The following is a 21457-nucleotide window of genomic DNA, read 5'->3' on the forward strand; positions in this document are numbered from 1 at the left end:
ATGTCCTGAAGAGGTCTGATTTGACTGTGTACAACCAGAATAACCAAGCTCACTGCAGATGTTTTAGTTAGTATACATACACATTTCCTTACAGGCAGAATTAGAAACTATGAAAAAGAGGGGCTCTGATGTGGCACTACTGATTTTAGCCATCATCCAAGACACACAACAGTCACTATACTGTATACTGACCAGTATATACCTCATTATAGCTACCAACATAGCATTGTATTCCCTGCAATTACTGGTCAGAAGAAGAGGTATTTTCCATTTTGAAGAAGTAAAAACAAACAAACAGCAGTAACAACAACAACCACCTCAAGACAAAACAGTACACTAAAACCACACAAATGCTCATTTGGAAAACACACTGCTTTTCAATTAATATTACTCTCTCTTTCTTTTGGCAGAAGTTGAGTTAACTTGAAATTAGGTGGTCTATACCTAAATTATAAAAGAGATGGTATCTATCTGTAGACATGACCCATGTTTCTCCTTTCCAAACAATAAGTCTGGGAATAGAATAGTGTTCAAGGTCTGAAAACAGCATGTTAACAGATGCTAAATAACCTAACAGTGCAGAAATTTCTATTTACGATATGTCTTCCACCATTCCCAAGATAAATGCACCATTCTGCATTTTAAAAGGTGGAGGTAATTTTGTGTTCAGCATTTTGCTTTTTAAATATAAAGGTAAGTTAAATGAAGCTTAGAGGAGGTGAAAGACATTAGGAAAGTACAATTCCTCTCTTGATATTCAGTAAGGTACTAAATAACAGAAAAAGGAGCTTAAGTGCTGTTGAGCTGCACAGGGTTTGTGCTTACGCGTTAATTTTGAAAGAGCATCTTGGTAGGTGACACCTAGCCCCACTACACTACATTGTCCCCAACTATTCCACAGCCTTGGGGACAAAGAGCAAGCGCAATCAAGCAAACCCCAAGTCTTCATCATTACAAACATCTTTCAGGAATTTCAAATGTCAACCTACGAACTGCTTACAGGTATCACATTAATGACTCATTCCTGTGTCTAAGGCCTAAGGCCAACCTTTCCACAGTGACCTGCCCTCGCTTTTTGAATGGCCACCTCTTTTTCTAAGGATTTAGAGGATTTAAGAGTTCTTACAGGCAGAGGCTGTACTGCTTGCAGGGGGACCATGCCGCAGCCCTGGCCCATGTCTGTGCCGCTGCCAGGCTGCGTTGCTGCTCTCTCGTGGCACACCGCCCGCTCAGCCCCGCACGCCGGGCCTCGGCAGGCGGACACGGGCAACGGCAACATCGGAAAGGCCTGCTTTGGAAACAGCTGAAAGTGAAATCACTGGTTTGTGTTCCATTCCCTGAAAGTCAGAGCAGCATCTCAGGCAGCGCAGGGCAACTGCCCAGCTCACCCCTTCCGTCCCAGAAAAGAATCAAGGTGTGCTCCAGGCATTGCTGGGTTTCCTTGGCACTGACTCCCCACTGAGATTCAGGCTCCATTCCTCAAAAGCCAGGGCAAATCTGAAAAATCTTCTTCCTCACAATTCTGAGCTGCCCACCATGATCTGCCCCCACAGAAAGATTTTTTTTTTGCTGCTCTGCTTGCATCCACCACTCCAAAAGTGAGATTTCTTCCAGGCTCAGGGTCTTCTGACTCCTCTTCCAAAGTATACCTGGTCCAGGGAAGAGGATGTGGAATTATGGCAGTGTATAGTCACAGCCTAATAATAGCTACAGCCCTACTGCCCTTCCTGTCCACACATCAAACACTTGCCCAAAGCTTTTCACTCTTTATACCAAGGCAAAGAATTGATTAAGGCAGTGAATGGGGTACAAATTACCCTGCTCCCCTCACATGCACCTAGTATAAGGCAGCTCAAAACAAAAGCACAAGCCTCAAGTCTTGCCATAGTTATCTTGTTACTCTTACTAATTTTATTTATCGACTCATTAATTTTTGTTCCAAAGTTAGAAATTGTAGCTCCAAAGGCAGCAAGCCCCCTTGGAGCAGAGAAACCAGTATTTGTTTGGTAATGATTTGAATTTAATTACACATTACCTTCGACCTCTCCAAAAAACAATTTAACAACTAAGGAGAAAACAGTCCAAGAACACCAAACTGCAAATGAAAAAGAAAGAAAAAAAACCTCAACAACAAAAAAACAAACAAAAACTACACCAGAGAAAAATAAATACTTCACTTCTAATTCAGGCACACAGAAATAGTGAGAAAACAGAGCTGGACAGGGCCTGAGGTTCTGGAGCCATTTATCAGGTGCTTAGTGCAGGGAGAGAAATATTACTTCTGGCAGTTGTTTCTCTAAACTATTTTTAAAAGCATAAATATAAGAGGATCCACATCGTTCCTGCCTGGATCTCTTCTTGTCTTTTTCAAAATCACTCTCTAGAAGACTCCATAACCAAAATCTGAACACCCAATTCAGTGGAGTTTGGATCACCTCATCCTCCAGAAAGAAAAAAACCAAAACCACTGACCAACACTATCAAATGCCAAGTGTTTTTCAAGTGGCTTTCAAAGCAGAAACAAAAAAAAATTTCTCCTTTAAAAATTAGGGGTTTAAAGAAGCTAACATGATATGCATATCAACCACAGCCAAAAAGGAAAATATTAAAAATTTTTACTGGTAATGAGATGGGTTAGTAATGGAAACAAAAATTACAGCAAACACCTTCCACAAGGGAAGAGGCTTTTTATGAAAGAATAATAAAATTGTCTTGTAGCTGTGCTAATATAGCTATCAAAGTGACAGTTTTGTCCTTTCCTTCTTTAACAGAACCTTACTCACATATTAAGCCTTACCCCTCAAAAAATGTTTACAAATATATTACTTATATATTATATTATATAATCTACTTTTAGATTATATTGCCATGCGTTATATTGCAGTAGGCAAACAACTACTAAGATGAGAAAATTAGCTCTAAGATACAAAACCAGGTTTTTTTCTGCTCTTCAAAGATGCAGAAGAATCTGTTACCAATCTTGTTTTGAAGCCAATGCTAACAGTTTGCTGGTCATTTCCAGCTGCTGTGGGTCAGTCCACAGCTGTGCAGGCACTCAGTTTCAAAGGTATCCTCTATGCTTCTCAGTACATTTCACCAAGATAAAATTTCTTTATGAAAGTCTCAGTCAAAACAAAAGCGAGTACCTGACTCTGCACTGCTGCAATCAGTTACTTACCTTAACATTTACAGAAAGAGAAAACAAGAAAAGCAAACATCCTACCACTGCACCCAGATAAGGTAACAGCAAACTGAAAGACAGCATACTAAAAACAAAAATTTGAAAATAACTCTTCAAAGCAGAATATCTCCAGTATCACCCTGAATAGGCGAAAAGCAAATTCTGTAATTAAAATAATGAAATATTATAATTAAACAGTAACTCAGAATAGCAAGTGCCAGATTAAGTACAATTTATGAGACGCTTTCATGTTGTTATACTGCAAAAACAATGACTTGCACAAACTGAACTGATTCCAGCCCAAGCTTCAGGATTTTATTGACACTTAAGAAAACTTCAGTCTTCAGTCTTTTCAGTGTCAAACACCATTTTTACAATGGCTAATTTGTTTGCATATGCAAGTGTTCCTTGAGGAAGCAAATGGCAATATTTATGTAGAGATTTAATAAAAAAAGACCAAAGTCACATTCTGTTCAGTTCTAAGCAAGGTCAACAAAGTCATGCACCTTGTTTTCCTCACTTACACTAATGGGAACAAGTATTCTGAAACAGCACAGACACCCCACCCTAAGCCTTGTCAACGCAGCCACCACCCGATCTACTACCAGTTTGACACCATGCAAAGAAATGTCTCACTGAACTTGAAAAGCTATTAACACTTTTATACCTGAGACAAATTATTGATCTTATCTGTCAATGAATGTATTTTTTTTATGGAAAATGCAGCTTTACACATTTAAAGAATGATGCATCCATTTTAGGCCTGTTCATTCTTAGGTAGTTGTTTCTTCAAAGAGAGAGGAACAGCTGAAGTTTAGATGTATGTTATGAAGGAAACGGATTACAATTTACACATCTATTTCAGTCTAAGACTCACCCCATCTGCCTTGCCACAAGACAGTAACTTCAAACAATCACATTGTATGCTGCAGAAAGTCACAAGCTGAGAACTGTAAAAACCACAACATCCTGGAGAAGAAAACATCTGAGCAAGAGAGTGAAAAAATGTAAGCACATGTACTCATAAGATCTGCTGCAAACCCTGGACTGTGCTTTTCGGTCTCTGCTCTGCCACCAAGCCCACTCAGCTCTTTCAGATAACATCAACAGCTGCGGAAGATCATCAACTCGGCCTGTTTTGCCTCTAATGGAGGAGCTGACTCTCAAGCTCAAAGCACATAAGTAATGTGAAAGAGTAAATCCAGCTCAGCCAAGAGAGCTTAAGCAGCTAGCACTGGAAAGGCTTATGCTGAGAACACAGACCAGGTACATCCGAGTTGCCTTAGACTGAAACAGCAGGAAAGCATCAAAACAAAAAATACCAGTATTACCACATGCTAACAAATTTAGTGAAGTAGATTATTGACACAGAGAACCTCAATCCTATCGATAACTGAGGCAAAACCACCATAAAAACTACTTCTGAAGAGAAATATTAGAGCAATTTGAAAAAGCATATTCTCATCACCCATCCAGACTTTGAAACACCCATGAAAATACTGTTCTGGCAATGCAGTGAAGCAATACATAGCTTCACCTGTTTTGCAGAAAAGTGTGTTTGATGTATATGCTATCAAAGGCCCAGGTGATCTTCATTTCCCACTAGATCTTCCAAAATCAGTGATATTGTTTCCTAATTTGAGATATTACTTCAAGTATGCAACATTTCCATTACAATTATCAGTATCTTGATTAATACCCAAGGAGATGAATGAACCCAAACAACTAGCTTTTCAAATTACATTCCACCTTGTGTCTATGAAATTACTACTTTAAGACTGTAACTGATGGATACCGTGAAACAAGCTCCCTTGAAAAGGGAACTAAAGCTTCCTCTCTGATACCCTTTCCATGATAAGCAGAGAACCTTTATACCCAGCCAGCAATGCTCCTCATTAATACAAACACCACAGCTTCTCCATTAATAAAATCACTGAAGGCCCGTTCTTTTCTACCCATCACACTCCAAACAACACACTGCTCTACCTTTGGTTAACCAACTGTTGTATTTCACTATTCAGCAAAAGGGAATTATGTAAAATACCTACCCACAGTTCTTTCAGCCACCACTCAAAACTGACCTCATTTTCTAAGCACTTCAAGTACCTGACCAGTTACACAAATCCTTCTCACAGCAGATTTAAGTGCATCCCAAGAGAATCCAATTAAAAACAAATGGTAGTAATGACCATCAACTATCTAAGCCAGATTTCTTTATTCTCCTACGAAACTGAGGCAATCAATCACTACAAGGACTTCAAGCCTAACATTTCAGACAGAAAAGACACGTAAAACATAAAACCAGAAACCACCCTAAAAATAAAGACAAACATAAATATAACCAGGAAGACCAACAACCTCAGCTGAGAGACAATTTAAGAAAAGATGATTCTGAGACGCACGCCAGCATATTAAGACATTAGCAAGCCTGGTGCAACCCTATCAGTGAGATTCCCTTGTTGGTAAATAGGAGTTCATGTCCCTGTAAGCTAGCCCCTCAAGCCTTAGCATTAGAAGACTTAAAGAAGCACTTCAAAAAAAAACAAAAAAACAAAAAAACAAAAAAACAAAAACAAACAAAAAAAAACCACTTTTATACAAAATGTTTCAATCATCCAAAAGTTTTCTGTAAAGTATCTAACATTCACTCCAAATAAAAACTCTTTTAAAAAGACTGAACATTAAATCTGAAGGTCTACTAAAGAAGCCACATTTGTCTTTGGCTAGCCTAAGTGAAACGAGCCAAACCAATGCACCCCCATCAATGATGCAAGACAGCATCTTGGTTAAAAACTCATATCCAGTGTGCTGGTGAGTAGAAAGCGTACCTTCAATATAGGACTAACTTCATCTTCACATATTACAAAATGCAGATTACACACTTATCGAGAACAGACAGCAGATAAAGAACAGACAAGGATAAATAGAGAAACAAACAGTTACTCTATCCCTATGTTTGCATTTTAATTTCCCAATCTTAACCTACAGGTACTCAGGAACATGATTTAAAATGCACTTACATTAATAGCCTAATGTCTTCTTTTATAAAAGAATAAACAATGGTTATGGCAGTTCCTTTTTATATCCAACCATGAAAAGAAGGAACCTTCAGCAGCCAACAATGTTATTTCCAATGGAAATCTAGGTAATCCTATTTTCTTGAAAAAAAACCAAAAACCTCAGCATAGCCTATCTTCTTCAGTATTTGTTCTAAAAGGCTAACAAGAGTTCCTCAGCTAAGGAAGAGATTCCTTTACAAGGAACAAAAGGCCAGTATGGGCAGTGTTTGCCAAAAACACAGCAAGGGTTGACCACCAGTGTGAAGTGTTCACTCCACAAGTGCCAAATTTTTAATAAAAAAAAAAACACATTTATTTTAACAGAATATTACAAACAACTAGCTTCAATGATTAACAAATAAAACTTTACAAAACGCAAAACAATGTAATTTCCAATTGTGGAGTGACAGATATCCCAAGTTTACAAACACAACATCTTTTTGTTTATACCCACTTAAAAATCATTTCCAGTCTGCTTTATTTTCCATCAAATACAGTACATTTACCCAAACAAAAGCATGTACATTCAATATAGAACATTTTGAGCAAAGCTACAATCTTAATTCCCATTCACAGTATTTTTAGTGCAATGCACTAACAGGGCCAAATAGTTCTCTATCCATAAAAGCATTTTTACTCCTGATCTTGTGATCAACATTTAGATATATTTTATACAAAAAAAGTATATATGAACACGAGGCACCTCCCTAAGTAAGGGAGTGAACCGATATAAAAAACATGGTATTTCTTCTGATGTACAATACTTTTCAAATTGTAGCAATTTGACACAAATCACTAAACAAATTATTTTCTAAAAGGTAAAAAAATAAACAAAAAACACAAACAAAAAAAAAATAACCCCAAACAACACAAAAACCCCAAAACAGAACCCATGATCAAATGAAACCTGCCAAGAACTTCATCATGGTAGGCATGCAACAGTTTTACTACAATCTTAATTAAAAGGTTAAAAAAAAAAGTTATCTAAAATATTTTCCAATTACACAAAGTCAAGTACTACCCATAGTGGTCATTTATGATTTTGAGAGAAAATATATTTTGAGTTTCTCCCAAACTATCCTCCCTTTTTATTAATATTTAATGAAATAAGCTAACATTATAAGTGGTTGTGCACAGATTGTCTATAATACATCAGCAAATATTCACTACCTTCATATTAACATTAGTGTGTTGATCTTTCAAAAATAAACTGAAAAAATAAACTGCAACTATCATTAAAGTGCTTGTGTATAATTTTTTTTTTAAAAATTAAAGACTAGAGGAATGTGGATATTCTTGTAAACTTCCTAGATGTTTACAAAGTTTTCTTATGAACCACATATGGAAACAAAATGGAGGTCTTTGAAGCAACTTCAGCACAGTGAAATTCAGAATGTCCTTGAACTGGGAAATTAGTCAATATGAACAAACTGAATTTATGGCAAATACTAAAAATTAGTATAATTCAGCCAATAAACACTACATTGTTTGCTTTTATACATTCATTTGTAATAAATTTAAAACAGTATATAACACAACATTTACCAAAGTAGGATATCACATCAAAGTTTGAGCTGTCCATCAATTAGCACTACCAAGGAGGATCAGTATGCACGATGAGTTTTCTGAAGATTTCCTAAATGAGGAAAAACCACCTTCTTCCAAAGCTGCTGTTCATTAACTTCTCTCTGGTATACTCTTTTTCAGTTTCAGGAAGTTTGTTCTATACTGGGTCACACTACAACTGCATAGAGAAAACTGCTAATTTAGAAGCATGTGCATTTCACTTCAATTACTTCAGTGTTTTGGGAAGTGGTACTGTCCTACGAGCAGTCAGAATGATTATTAATATAAGAAGGAAAAAAAAAAAAAAAAACCTTATGAAAGTATTTTCTCCTTATAGTACCATTATCAAGAACTAGCAGTTCCAACAACAAACTAAAGTCTTTTTCATTCAAATGAACTTCAAACTTTCCGAACATCACTTGAACCTATCTGAAGAGAAACGGGAATAAATTAATACTTTGAGTTTACCCATATAATTCTGTTTTAAACTACACAACATAAATAATTTATAAGGTTAAATGTTTAATTCTTATTCAAAATGCAGAAGTCACTCCCCCTCTAGAATTCAGTGTAATTCAGGGTTCAACTCAGTTCATTTTTGAAGTTCTGCCTAATTTGGTCAGGACTGATTAGAAAGTCACAAAAGCACCACATCACAATTTAACATAACGAGGTGGTTATTCACTGTGAAAGCTGAACTCAAGTCAAATCACCTCCCGGAAAATAGCATTTCAGAGTTGAAATATAGAACAAGGCACATATAACTTAGTTTCCTTCTTACCAAATATGCTAAAAAGATGATTCTGAATAAGGATGTTAAAAACTCCTACAAGTATCATTACAGTCTCTCTTCATCATGCTTTTGTACAATCCCCAACCTTCAGCCACCAGTTGGTCATTCTGGAATACAAAGTGACTGCACACAAATATTTGCTTTTTTAAAAGGTCCTCTAAAAATAGGCCACCTTTAACATGAAGGCTGTGGAAAACTGAGTAACTACAAATACAATCCCTCGAAGTCTAAAAAAATTCCCAGAACACCACATAAGCAGAAGTTTAGAAAATTCTAGGCCAGACTTCAACATATTGATGCTTAAAGCAAAAACTTTGATAAGATTTGAACAATTTAAAAAACTAAATGACCACAAGTCTCCAAACCCAGGCTTATATAAATAAGCATTAAAAGAATGAAATTCTAAATTTAATGACATCAAAGGTATTTGCAGGCACCTAACCCATAAAATGATTTTAAATCAAAGCAACTAAGCAACCAAATTACATCAAAAAAAAAAACTGTTCCATGCACTTTTGTTGACAGTGTGTAGGCAATACATATTAAAACAAAAAAATTAAATTCACAAATCTAATTCCAGTAAGTTCATAGAGATTTTTTCTGTTATCAGCTTTTACTTTAGTACTTTTAGTACTTCTTCAAGTGGTCACAGCAAAGTTAATTGAGTTGAGTTACTCGAACAAAATTATTGCTAATTTTAGAAAATTACTATTTTAAAAGTGTATGCATATTCACTTGATTACAACAGATGACTTAAAACATTTTAAACTTAGTATAAACTACATTCCATCTTTCTACAATGACAGTATTTAGATTTTAACTCTCCTCCAAAATGCTAAAATAAACCCAAAAAACCACCAAATTTGACATCTACTTTGGCATTTAAGCCACTAAATGATAAAGTCTACGAGAAAATACATTTTCGGCAATAAATCAACTGAAGCAGAAGAAAATGAAGTGGTATTGTTGGGGTTTTTTAAAAAAATAAAAAAAAAATAAAAACAAGGACAAAACACTTTTTCTTTTTCCTCACCAGACAACAGCTTTAGATCTTGTACTTCTGCCTTTGGTTTTACTTTCCTCAGGTGAATGAGATACATTTGCTTTGTGGGTTTTCTTATGATGTTCTAGAAAAGCTTTTCTGGCAAATGCCTTCCCACATTTATTGCATCGATGCAGAGAAAAGTTTTTTGTTACTTTTACTTCAATACCAACATCAGCTCCTTCATACTTTTTATTGGGAGAATTAGAGGTGACATCCTGTTTTGAACCAATCTGTTTTGTTTCATCCCTTTGAGAGCCTCTTTTTGTCACCTTATTTAGAACAAGATCAATTGGCTTCTTTATTGCTCTTATTTCTAAACTTGCCGTTATTTTCCCAAGGTAGCGTGGCGACTTTTTATGAACCACAGTTATGTGTCTTATCACATCACGCTTGCGACGCGTTTCATAAGAGCAGAGTGGACACCTGTAGTATTTAACATAAATATTATTTCCATCTGTGTGTAATTCAATGTGTTTTGTTAAATTCTGTTTAGAAGTAAACTGGCGCTTACAGAGTTTACAGTAAAGCTGCTTGAAGTCAAAGCCAGCTGAAAGTTTTGGCTTCCTGGTTTTTTGCTGGCCACCTGCAGCAGATGCATTGGCTGATTTAGGGGTTGATTTAGTGGTTGATTTGCAGGTTGATTTAGTAGTTGATTTAGAAGTTGATTTAGGGTTTTCAGGGTCCTGTTTAACCTTATTTTTCTGTGCTGACGGTGTGTTCTTTTTTTCATTTGAATGATTTGTTCCCTTTAATTCATTCTGTGGAGAAAGCGCAATGGAAGGGGGTGAAGGTTCTACAGAATCTGCTGGTTCGATTTTTATTTCTGTGCCATTGGTAGCATTGTTGGGTCCTTTCTCTCTTTTAGAGTTCTTTCCAGAAAGAGTTATCTTGTGAACAATTTGCATATGCCTTTTCAGCATTATTTGTGAACTATATTTTCTCTTGCACAGAAGGCATTTGCATGCACTTAAATTGTATTCAGCCTTTGAAGACGACTTTTGTTTTCTGGTCTTAAAAGATTTTTTAGCAGAAACTGTATCCAAGAACAAAGGTTGCCCAGGCTTTGTAGCTATATCAGGAGTAATTGAATCCCTTCTTAATCCTCTATGAACTTCATCAAAATGCCTCCTTACATTGGCTTTTGTGGCAAATGATTTATAACACACGGGACAACTTCTACCTAGTGTTACGAGAACATTCTTATTTCGTCCTTTTGCAGAGCACTGGTTTAGTTTCTTTTTTGTTTCTATGTACTTCTTTAGCTCTTCCATCTTTTTTTTGTGTACTTTTCGAATGTGCCGGCGTACACTCCGTCTTGAATGAAATTCCTTCCTACAGAGGCAACAAATCAACTGGTGGCCATAATCAGAATTATCCAGAGAGTCCAAGTCAGGATTTACTGCTGGTGGCTGCTCTTCAGGAGTAGGTATCACCTTGTTTGTAACAGGATCAGCAGGAGGTAATTCTACAGCCTCCCCAGCTGGGACTGGGGCTGGAGCTGAAACAGTCTTGGGTTGCTCAGTGCTGGGTTCCTGTATCTGTACTGGAGCTTGATCGGGGGTATGGCTACTTTCTGTGTTCTCATCTGGGCTATCAGTCCTTGACACATATTGAAATACAGCATTTTGATTAGTTTCTATAGGTTCCAATGTAATGATATATTCCTGCTTATCTACCCTTGGATAAATTGCTTCAAGAAGGTTATTTATGGCTTGACTCTGCTTATCTTTTGTATCTGGGAGGTCTGTGAAAAGAGGAAAAGGTATTTTTTAATGATTTAGCAATTTCCAATTATTTAAATTTCAAAGTAGCTTTTAACCACTATGTGAATTCAGTTTCTAAATTTCCACAAATCCTCTTTTGTACTCTCTGAACATTCAAAGGCTTTGAGTAATCATTATAAGTTGCCTTTTTATTAAAAGCCAACATCGGAAATAACCCTCCTGGTGTGCTAATGTGAAAGCCACCTGAACTAAAAATTTGTATGACTGGAATTAAGCTGGTCTTTAAAAAACTGTATCAATTGCAAAAATAACATCATTTGACTGAGCTTGCTCTGCAGGTTTGCAACTAAGCCTGAAGTATCATTAAAAACCAATTTTCCTACTGCGGGATACAGGCACTCTCAATAAAGGAACCTAATTCTGGAAATAAGCTCTTCTCTGTGAATTCTGAACAATCCTTACCAAAGAATGAAACATCTGTGTAACCTGAGCATTGCACAAAGATAAAAGTAGATAATATTTTACAGGTCTCAGTAATATCCTCTTTTTAAACACCAAATTAGTTTAGTGCTCCAGTTCCCAGTGTGACACTCAAAGCATCTGCAATGGCAAACTAGGAAGCTGGGGTCCTACAGCAAAAAGGTGAGGCTCTGAGATGACACAGCTCAAATCATTGTGGAAAATTTTAAAGATGTGAGTCCTGGTAACAGCTAATTAAAAACCCACAGTCAAAGTTATTCCTTCCACACACCCAGCAACACATGGAAAGTGTCAGTACAAAATATAGGCTGTTTTGCTGCTCCAAACCCATTTTTAAACATTGAATTTTTAACAGCTTTTTCAGTCAGTTTCAAATGAGCCTATCTATATAGTTTTTATCAAGAAGAAAAAGTCCTTTCTATTTTATAGCATCTTTTAAGACTACTTCATGACTATACGAGTGAATGAATTTTTCACCATAGTGCGCTGAACTTTTATTCCTGCCTCTTGTTCACTATCTTTTATCTATTGAAAAAACTCCCACTTAGTTCAATAACTACTCAATTTTATATAAAGCACAAGTATTTACTGTCTAAATACTTGTGCTTTATATAAAAATTATTCCGAGTGTGTAGTATTATTCCTTTTATTTGCACCTCTCATAGTGAACAGTGCAAGTTATTTTATTTGTACATTATTTCATATTAACATATGAAAGTTAATCAGAAAGTTAAATGAAGGCTAGAATGCCAGGAGCTGGACATGAAGTCCCTCCTCAGGATAACCTTACTTTGCTCAGAAACTATTGCATCTAAAGTCACATGCACTTCTAACCTTGCTTTCAAACTACAAGTCACCCCTTCACACAGAGCAGCTCTGTGACTCTAACTGGCCAAGCAAGCTCATTTAAGGAAGGTGACAGTACCAGCCTTTTCACCTTCTCCTTTCAGCTGACACCATGTGTGAAAAGAATCATTAAAGGGCATCTCCGTTTCTAATTTTTGAAATATTAAGGCAGGAAGGCATTAATCAGGAAAGAAAAAGCCTCATTGCAACTATATTGATCCAGTTAAGGGATCAAGGTAATTAGCTTTACAAAATATTTTTTAATGCTGACACATTTCCAAATTGATCAGCTTTACTCAGATCAACAAAAAGTTATCACTGGAAAGAGACTGCAATAAATTTCTTTTTCCATAAAAATATCATTCTTGGCTTATTCCTCATCATTTAAGTTACTGCTTTTAATAATAAAGTTTATTTTCTACAACAAAGATCTAGAGCTAGGCATGACGACATAGAAGATATTAAAGCAGCACACAGTGAAGTGAAGCAGGGGAAAAGAGACAGCATTATTCAAGCACAGATCCTTAACCAAAAGACTGCATCTATGACACAAGCACTGTAAGGGCTTCCTCAGTACAGGAGAATATTAAGGATATTGACCCAGGTCACCTCACAGGAGCAGCCCAAGTCCATCAGAACTAAAACTGAAACACCCTGTTAGAGCCACTGTTTTCTGTGAGATTAGTTTCCCAGTCTTTGACATGCTTTTGGTATCCTTCACAGTAAAGGACAGATGGGAAAGAAAAAGGGGAAGGAAGAATAGAAAGTGTTAAGAGTGACACTTAATTAAAAGGCTAGATGTACAAACTAGCTATCTAATTATGATATTGGCATGGCTCTTAGCTGTTAATTCATATAAAATCATTGCTATAGCTCCTCCATGATACATGAAAGTGCTATGGTAACACACATTACCACAGAAATTTAGATCCATCTCTTTTTTGTATTTTTGTTTCAGGTATATTTGTGTAAATGGTAAAGAAAGAGGTTTTTCAACTTCACATAGCTTTATTAAACATTTAAATTAATAAGACTTACTATCATCCATCTGAAGACTTGGAGGACAATAGAACTTTTTATGAGTAATTAAATTTGGTAACCCCCTGAAGAGACTCCGGCACAATTTACACTCAAAAATGGTGTCCACATCCTTTAACAAGATATGTTTAAGTTGTTTTGTTCCTGTAATAAAAGAAATATTACACTTAAGGAAGGCTTTCTGTTCATCTCTTAATTCACATCATCCCATGAAAGTGGAAACATTTTAGACCATGAATAATGATAACAGCATTTTATCTTTTGTTAATGCTACTTCACTTGTACTGTAAGTTTATGATACGTGCTCCAAATTTCACTGTGCAGACAAGACTAGGGTGAAAACCCCTCAAGGATTACACACATTACAGTTTACAGAGAAAGTGCAATGATTTATAATAAAAACTAACACCAAACATTAGGAAAGACTTCTTACTATGGTATTTGGTTGTTGCAATACAATTGCCCAAAAGGAAAGAAAAAGTACCCAGAGCATTTAAAGAAGCCTGTAGTATTTTTCTTTAGGGTTACCCTACAGTGCTAAAAGAACAAGACACATACAGCTATTTCACATAGAAATGGCACCTGGTATGGCAAAAAACTCAAGCATAAAATAGACAAAGAGAATAACTAACAGGTCAAGAAATGTTGCTACATGTAGATATCTGACCCAAGTCCAAGATGATGACGCTTAGGTCAGACAGTAGAAATGTAGGCATATTTTCAGCCTGATGAAAGGAAAATACATACAACTTAAATCTGAAAGATCTCCATTAAAACACAGAGAACGTGATAAAATATACCAGTTTTCTAGACTATTACACATTGTATACAAAGGTAGTTAGATCTAGCATTGTTGAAGTATTCCAGCTCCTGTTATTTTTTTACACTTCAAACTTACTCCTTCATTTCTCATCTCATGAAAATTATGAATGTAAGGCCTAAAATTAGCAATAACTATTAAATGATGCTTACCCACCCCAAATTAGAAAGGAGCACTAAGAAAATTCAGCTAATTTATCTATCTTGATTTTTCTTAGAATTTAATTACTCAAGACTAATCAAACAAGCAAAAATATAACAAAACCAGACCATGAATAAATAATATCAAACACCTATGGAACAGCAGCAGCAAGACATTCTTCAAGCTACAAGGTCAAGTGTTCTGTCATCTCATTACACTTCTCTTAAGAATTCCTTTCAAAGATCAAAACCAGAGTCACACTGCAGAACTATTTTCTAAATTAAAATCTTTCAAATATTAATAATCTCATGATAGGCAATAGTTCTTCAATATAAAAGGGCCTCCCAGAAAAACTTATTTTTGGTGCCATAATAGTACTACAAAGCTTCCAGCAAAGCAGTGTCTTCTTCCACAGTTCCTTAAAAATGGTATCCAAACTTGACTACCTGAGGCCACCACAGTTCCTGTCCCCTCCTATGCCTTCCCAAGCCATATCCACTGCTCTTTCTTTGAGTGTTACTAACCTCACCTTCATTTGATCTGCATTTTTACAGACTACTGGAAAAATATTTAGATACAGCAACAAATAAAAATTTTACCGTTTCCCCCAAAAGCAGGTTGTTTACTCAGATGTCACCAACATTTGAATTTCTGCATATAAAGAAAAATCAGCTGAACAAAATTGAAGATGCTCCATGTAGATAAAATTCCACGCTGTTCATGCATGCCCTAGCCACAAACCTCAGCCTCAAAAAATAAAAATATTCTCCACTATTACCCAATCAAGGGACATACTCGTTGTCTCCCCTGTTATACTAGTATTCAGTATCCTGTTCAGGACTGAAATGTTTTTTTTCCAATACAAATTACTGGATTTAAGAATTACCAGATGAGATTAAAGAATTTATGACCTATTGGAGCTCATACTATATGACACGGTAGTCACTCTGGCTTCAAATCATCCTTATGCAATTGTGAAATTTTTCACAGCTGGGAGTAAAGAAAAATAAGTGGTCCTTTACAGACATTCAAAAAGTTCTGGATACAGCAAAAAAATGTAAAATATCCACTGGTTTTGTGGACACAGCAGAAAGAGGGAAACAAATCATCTCCTATTCTTCACCAACTGCAGACAGCGGCAACAAGTCAATCTTGTGTCAGTAGATGCTACCTCCAGGTTACTGGAGAAGAAAGATTTACTGAAGTCTTCGCTATTTTGTAGCTACATCTAACTGTAAATTGTGATGGTAATGCAGACGATACCTTGCCAAATTCTGTTAATATTTGTAAATGTTGATGCTAGAATAACATCAAAGTCACAAAAAGTCAGTAGAGAACACCAGTCATAAATATCTCTCTATGAGATACCCAAATTTATGCCTTTTGCAAGCAGTTTTTTAGAAAAAAATAGATTCAAATTCACTTTTTATTCTTAATGCTCTGAATGACAGAAGCTTTTGATAAAATTACTTAGACAGTAATGTACAATACTCTGTGTTAAATTTCTGTTCCTTTATCACAAGAATCAAATACTCTCTCTCCATAACGAAATGCTGCTTGTTCAAAACTAATCAGTATCTATCAGAGAAAGTCAGAGAATCTTTCTCTAAGACCTCTGCCTTCTGCCCAATCTCCCTGATGCAGGTGACTGATGACAGCAAAGTAAGGTATCAATTTAACACCTGCCAGTGAGGATGATCTGGAAGCAACTCAGAGACAAAGTACCTGCAACTAGTTTGTGCTACTACCAGTAGCATTAATCTGCTTCAAGCAGAAGAAGCCTGTGTCACACATCTGAGGGCTCAAGCAATCTCAAACAAACTAAAAAATGAATGAATATTAATGAATACTAATGAATAATCTCACAACCTGTTTTTGCATTAGGTTATTGAAATGCTAGTGGACAACTTAAACACTGTGCCCTTTTACAAGACTCAGACCAGACATGCATCTCATTGCACAGCAGCAGTGCTTATATACATAACTTATCTCATATATGTAAAAGTTCTACATGAAAAAATCTAGAAACACATAGCGGCACTAAAGACCCAAGAGCTGTGAAAATAAAATCTTTAGTTTGCCAAAGATCAGAAGTGTGGAAACCCTGGCATACCTCCCCAAATGTTCATTGCTATGTATTGCAACTCCCAAAACCAATCAAGGAACACCTTAAAAGTAATATGATAAAACAATTTAGGATATTCAAGATAAAGCTTTTTCTTTGCCTCAGGAGTTTTACAATAAACTCCCTGATAATAGCACCAGAAATGACACAAAGCAGAAAAATAAACTTAATTTTTAAGGTTTTTGAAGGATACCTATGCAGCAAGATTTGTATCTTCATTACTTTCTATAGAAGCCCTTATTGAAAGAAACACCTAATTTCAAAAATCTCCAAATATTTTGCAAATATGCATAAAGTCAGGTACTGGTTATTTTAATACACTGAATATAACTCTTTTAACAAGGTAATGAAATTCTTATGGGTCAGGCATGGTTTCCTACCTGATCGAAAACACTCAATGATTTGTTGTATACCAGATTTTGATGTTTGCAGAGGCTGCTGCAATAATGGCGGATCACCAGGTTCCAACAGATGCACTGAAATACATAAAAAGATAATAAGCCATTAGAGAACACTCAGGTGATTTCTGTAATTTAGGAATTTTCCATACATACAGTAAACTAGCTAAAAAGACAGGACTACAGTAAAAGTAGCCTTGCTCTAAAATTTTCACTTATATTGTGTTAAAAAAAAGTCAACACTAAATTTTCCAGCCATGATACCTTCAGACAGCTTGCTGTCTTTTTGATCACTTAAAAAAAGTGTATTCAAAGCTCCCATTGTTAAAACCAAACATGTACGAAAGAGAATTACCAAATACTGTATTACCAGCATTACCAAATACTTCATAGCACACTACATTGCTTCAATGTTGCCAGTATGCACCTAAACACTGAAGCTAAATTTAAAGTAGCAACGATGAGAAAAAAAGCACAAGCATAGCTACATAGCATATACCAAAAAAACCCTATCATAGTATTTTTAACCATGAAAACTATACTAAATATAACTACTCGGGCTCAAATAAACTGCTGAGGGAATACTTTATTTCTGATGTTTCATTCCACATTATATTCTTTCCAAAAGCTATTGAAACAAAAACATGTATTAATCAGAATTTTTAGCCATTCCAATATGCAGTATTTATGCACATAAAACTTAACAGCACTCCACTGCTGTATATAGATATGGCAATTAAGCTTTGCCTATAGAGAAAACAAATTTACAAGAATAAGAACACTTCTTGAAGCATGTGTTTGCAAAAACTTCAGTTAAGTCTTCTTTCATACTTTTGATTGACTAAACAGCCAGCCTTGTACTTCACAAACTGGCTCCCACCTTAACCACTTGGTTTGATTTTAACCCCATTTTAAGGTTTTCATTTCTAAATGAAGCACTGAGATGTCTAAGAAATATATTTTTAATAAAGGTCAGTTGAATCATAGTATGAAACCAGTTAGAGATAGTAAGTGCAAAAAGAATAAACAAATTTTGACAGGAACATTGAGCTAAAAGATAAAAGGTTACAAATGAATTCTAGCTGAAAAGAAAATCAGAAAGCAAAGCACTGTAAAAAAGGACAACAGAATGAACACTGCACCCAACTATCCCGGTCCCATAACATACTATTATATATACAAACATGAAACAACCATAAGAAATCAGCTCATCATTTGGGAATCTCTAACACAATGACATATTGTATTCTACTAGCCTACTCCCTACACTTCAAAATAAAACATTTTGGTTTGTATACAGCCTCTAATACGCGTGTACAACACCTACTGACATAAAGAAGAGTAACACAGATGAACCAGACCTAACACATCATTGTTAATTTGTCAGGAAAGAAAAATATTTTCATTTTTTTGAAAGCATTAGAAAACTCAAAACCATTTCATCATCAACACAAAGAAACGTTTCTACTCACTGAACAATATCTACTCTAAAATTACATATCACAAAAGAGGCATAATCAAAGTCACTATGCTCACATTTTCATCTGTTAATTCCCCAAACTGATCCCTTTCTTGTCAAAACAAAAGTGGAAGCATCCAAATAGCACCTTTCTTTCAAAAATGTAAGTGAACACATCCAAATAAACTCTATAACAAGGCAAAAAAACCAAAATTGCCTTCAAAAATACCAATTATAACAACAAGCAGAATAATTTCAAAAGCATCAAAACAGGTTGGCTAAACCTTCAGAATATTCATTACCATTTCCACTGATGGCATCTTTCACATCACTCAGGCATGGAATGTAGAGTTGTTCTAGGACTTAGTCTCAGAGGAGAAAAACCCCATCAAGATCTTAAATTTCACCAGAGCTCACCAGAGAAGACAAGGTAAAAATATAAACAACAAATGCAAATGATTGCTAAAAACACCGTTTTACAAAAAAAACTGAGAACACCGCACTTTTTGGAAACAAAAGGGTTTGTTGTTTTATACAACTTCTTGCCTTCCTCTGCTCACTGCATACAATGCCCATGTGTTGGCCTGAGGATTATCCCACATCCAGGAAGTAAAATAGTCTCTTCCTGAAACGATTTTAAGGTGACAGCTCAAGGATTCCAAAAGAAAAAAAAAAGAAAAAAAAATTCAGAAACTTTTTATACCTAGAATTGACACAAATGATACACATTTGAAATCCTCACAACAGTTTCTGCAAGCTTCTAATGAAGGAGATATGCAAAACATCCGAATCCATCGGAAAAACATCCATCCCACACCACAATACCTGGTTCACAGCATCCATGGTGATGGTGGTCAGTCTGACAACACTTGTCCCTTAGAGGCATTTTCTGTGCGCACGATCTACTTTCCTTCTACATCCAGCAGCTCGTTTCTGCTAAAATAAGGAAATTGGCTGTCACCGCCGAAGCACAGGCGGCTCAGGAGCGCGCCAAGCCCGCACACCCACTTCCTACGGCAGCACGGCCGGGCAGGCCGGAGGCAGCGGCACCGCTGGCGCAGGAGAAAGTTCCCATTGTTTTCGGCAGGTCTCACGACGCCCTCTGCAACGGCCGCGGCGAGCACGGCCCCGCTCCCGCCCCGCCGCCACCTGCGCCTCGGCCACCGCCCTCCCCACCGAGCCCGGCCCGGCCGCACGTCCTCCCCACCGAGCACGGCCCCGCGCCCCTTCCGTGGGCGGCCCTGCCGCGTTCCGTCCCCACCTCGCAGCCTCGTCTCGCAGCCCCACCGATAGGACGGTGTCCCTGGGCTCCCGCGGGGCAAGCCGCGTCCCCGACAGTCCCGGGGCTGCGGCGCGCCCGCCGCCGGGCCGGGCGCTGCCGCGGCGCCGCCGGGGCCGGAGCGGGGCGCGCCCGCCGCCCGCCACGCGCAGCCCGGGCGGGAGGGGCGCGCGGCCGCAGGTGACAGCGGGCGCCGGCGCCGGGACGGGGCGGGCGCGACGGGCGGGTGCCGCGGGCCGGCCCTACCTGGAGAAGACGGGCGGCTTCCGCCTCCCCGAATTAAACTTTATTCGCCCCTGTCCCGCCAGAGCGGCGGCCGCTGACCCCGGAGCCGGATGGGCACGGGGGCAGGAAGTGACTGCGGTCCTGGCGGCGAGCGCCCGCCCAGTGCGCAGGCGCCGCGGCCGCCGCTACCCGGGCCGGCCGCACAGGTGCCGGGCAGCGGCTGCGGGACGGGGCGGGGACGGCCGGGCGGTCTGGCCCGCGGGGCTGTGGCGGCACACGGGAGGAGCCCCGAGCGGGCTGAGGCTCGGCGCCGGCCAGAGGACCGACCCGCCGGGCGGAGCGTGCAGCGGGAACCGGCTCCGTCTTTGTCCCGGTGGGGAGAAAGGCCCGCGCTGACCGTGATGCGGAGCGCTGCCCTGAGGGCACCGGTGCCCGGACACAAGTGGGAGCAGCCAACGTCCCTGGAGCTGGCATTTCTGCCCCCTTTCAGCCTGGTCTGCGCCATTACAGTAGTATAAAAAGAGATGAACCAAACCACCAGTTGTTCTAGTAGACCTACCAAGGAAAAGGATGGGTTAATGTTTTGAACACCTGGAGGAAAAACTCGTGTTCTGAAAGAGAACTGTGTGATGTGTATGGTAAACACCGGCTACAGGACGTCGGTGCAGTGCAGTGAGTGGCAGGGCAGCGGTGGCTCGATACGTTTCCACAGGGTCCTGCTTAGTCCTGTGCTCTCTTAGTGCTCTTCTGTAGGCACCTCGGGTAGTTGAGAAGGTGATTCTTGGCTTTTGCCAAAGGAAAGGATAAGATTAAGTCTTCATACACTTAAGGAAAACTTCTGCCGTTGAAGAAAAATCTGTAAGGTAATGTCAGGAATAAGCACATCATTACAGGAAAAGTGCTAAGTGATTGTACCAGCACAGAAACATTCTGTTAAGTTCTGGATTGTAATAGCATCACTTCATGGAGATAGGACTGATGGTTTCAGACAAAGTTCCAGTCACAGTCTGTGTGAGACTAAGATGTCTCACACTTTCTCAGATCAGACGTGGACAGAGCTGTGGTCTGTGGCCATTAACCTGAACACAATAATGTCTTCTTTTAAAATATGGACATTGATTTAATCAATAAGTCTTTTTCCAAAGCAACATCAGACCAAATTCAAACTCCATCAGATGCATTTGGATTTTGGTTAATAAACTGGAAGCCCCTTAAATGTCAGAGAACAGTTCAAACAGCTGAGTGCCAAATAGCATCTTAACTCTGAAGTACAGCAGA

At 38.1% G+C, this 21457-nt stretch overlaps 1 protein-coding gene across 9 annotated transcripts; it reads right to left on the reverse strand.

Annotated features, from left to right (window-relative positions):
* Nucleotides 1-5863: 5863 nt before the first annotated feature.
* On the reverse strand, nucleotides 5864-20331 carry LOC131572875 (zinc finger protein 800-like). Of its 9 annotated transcripts, XM_058826289.1 has the most exons (6): nucleotides 19937-20082; nucleotides 19501-19611; nucleotides 17199-17294; nucleotides 13733-13876; nucleotides 9633-11388; nucleotides 5864-8235 (listed from the first exon to the last, which is right to left on the reverse strand). In XM_058826289.1, coding segments are annotated over exons 2-6 (2058 nt in total). In that variant the 5' UTR covers nucleotides 19562-19611; nucleotides 19937-20082; the 3' UTR covers nucleotides 5864-8234. The 9 variants fall into 9 exon arrangements, with proteins under 9 accessions (XP_058682272.1, XP_058682267.1, XP_058682269.1 ...); XM_058826284.1 differs by lacking the exons at nucleotides 5864-8235; nucleotides 19937-20082 and adding an exon at nucleotides 20201-20331 and having other exon boundaries at nucleotides 9492-11388; XM_058826286.1 differs by lacking the exons at nucleotides 5864-8235; nucleotides 19937-20082 and adding an exon at nucleotides 20201-20294 and having other exon boundaries at nucleotides 9492-11388; nucleotides 19501-19608.
* Nucleotides 20332-21457: the final 1126 nt, after the last annotated feature.

The sequence above is a fragment of the Poecile atricapillus genome, chromosome Z (assembly GCF_030490865.1).
Source record: "Poecile atricapillus isolate bPoeAtr1 chromosome Z, bPoeAtr1.hap1, whole genome shotgun sequence".
In the NCBI taxonomy this organism is placed as follows: Eukaryota; Metazoa; Chordata; class Aves; order Passeriformes; family Paridae; genus Poecile; species Poecile atricapillus.

Coding starts and splice junctions, on each gene's coding strand:
- LOC131572875 (XM_058826284.1), bottom strand. CDS start 19,561: ATGCCTCTAAGGGACAAGTGTTGTCAGACTGACCACCATCACCATGGA. Junction 13,877..17,198: donor CATTGAGTGTTTTCGATCAG/GTAGGAAACCAT, acceptor CTTTTATTACAG/GAACAAAACAACTTAAACAT. Junction 11,389..13,732: donor AAGTCTTCAGATGGATGATA/GTAAGTCTTATT, acceptor CTCTTTTCACAG/ACCTCCCAGATACAAAAGAT.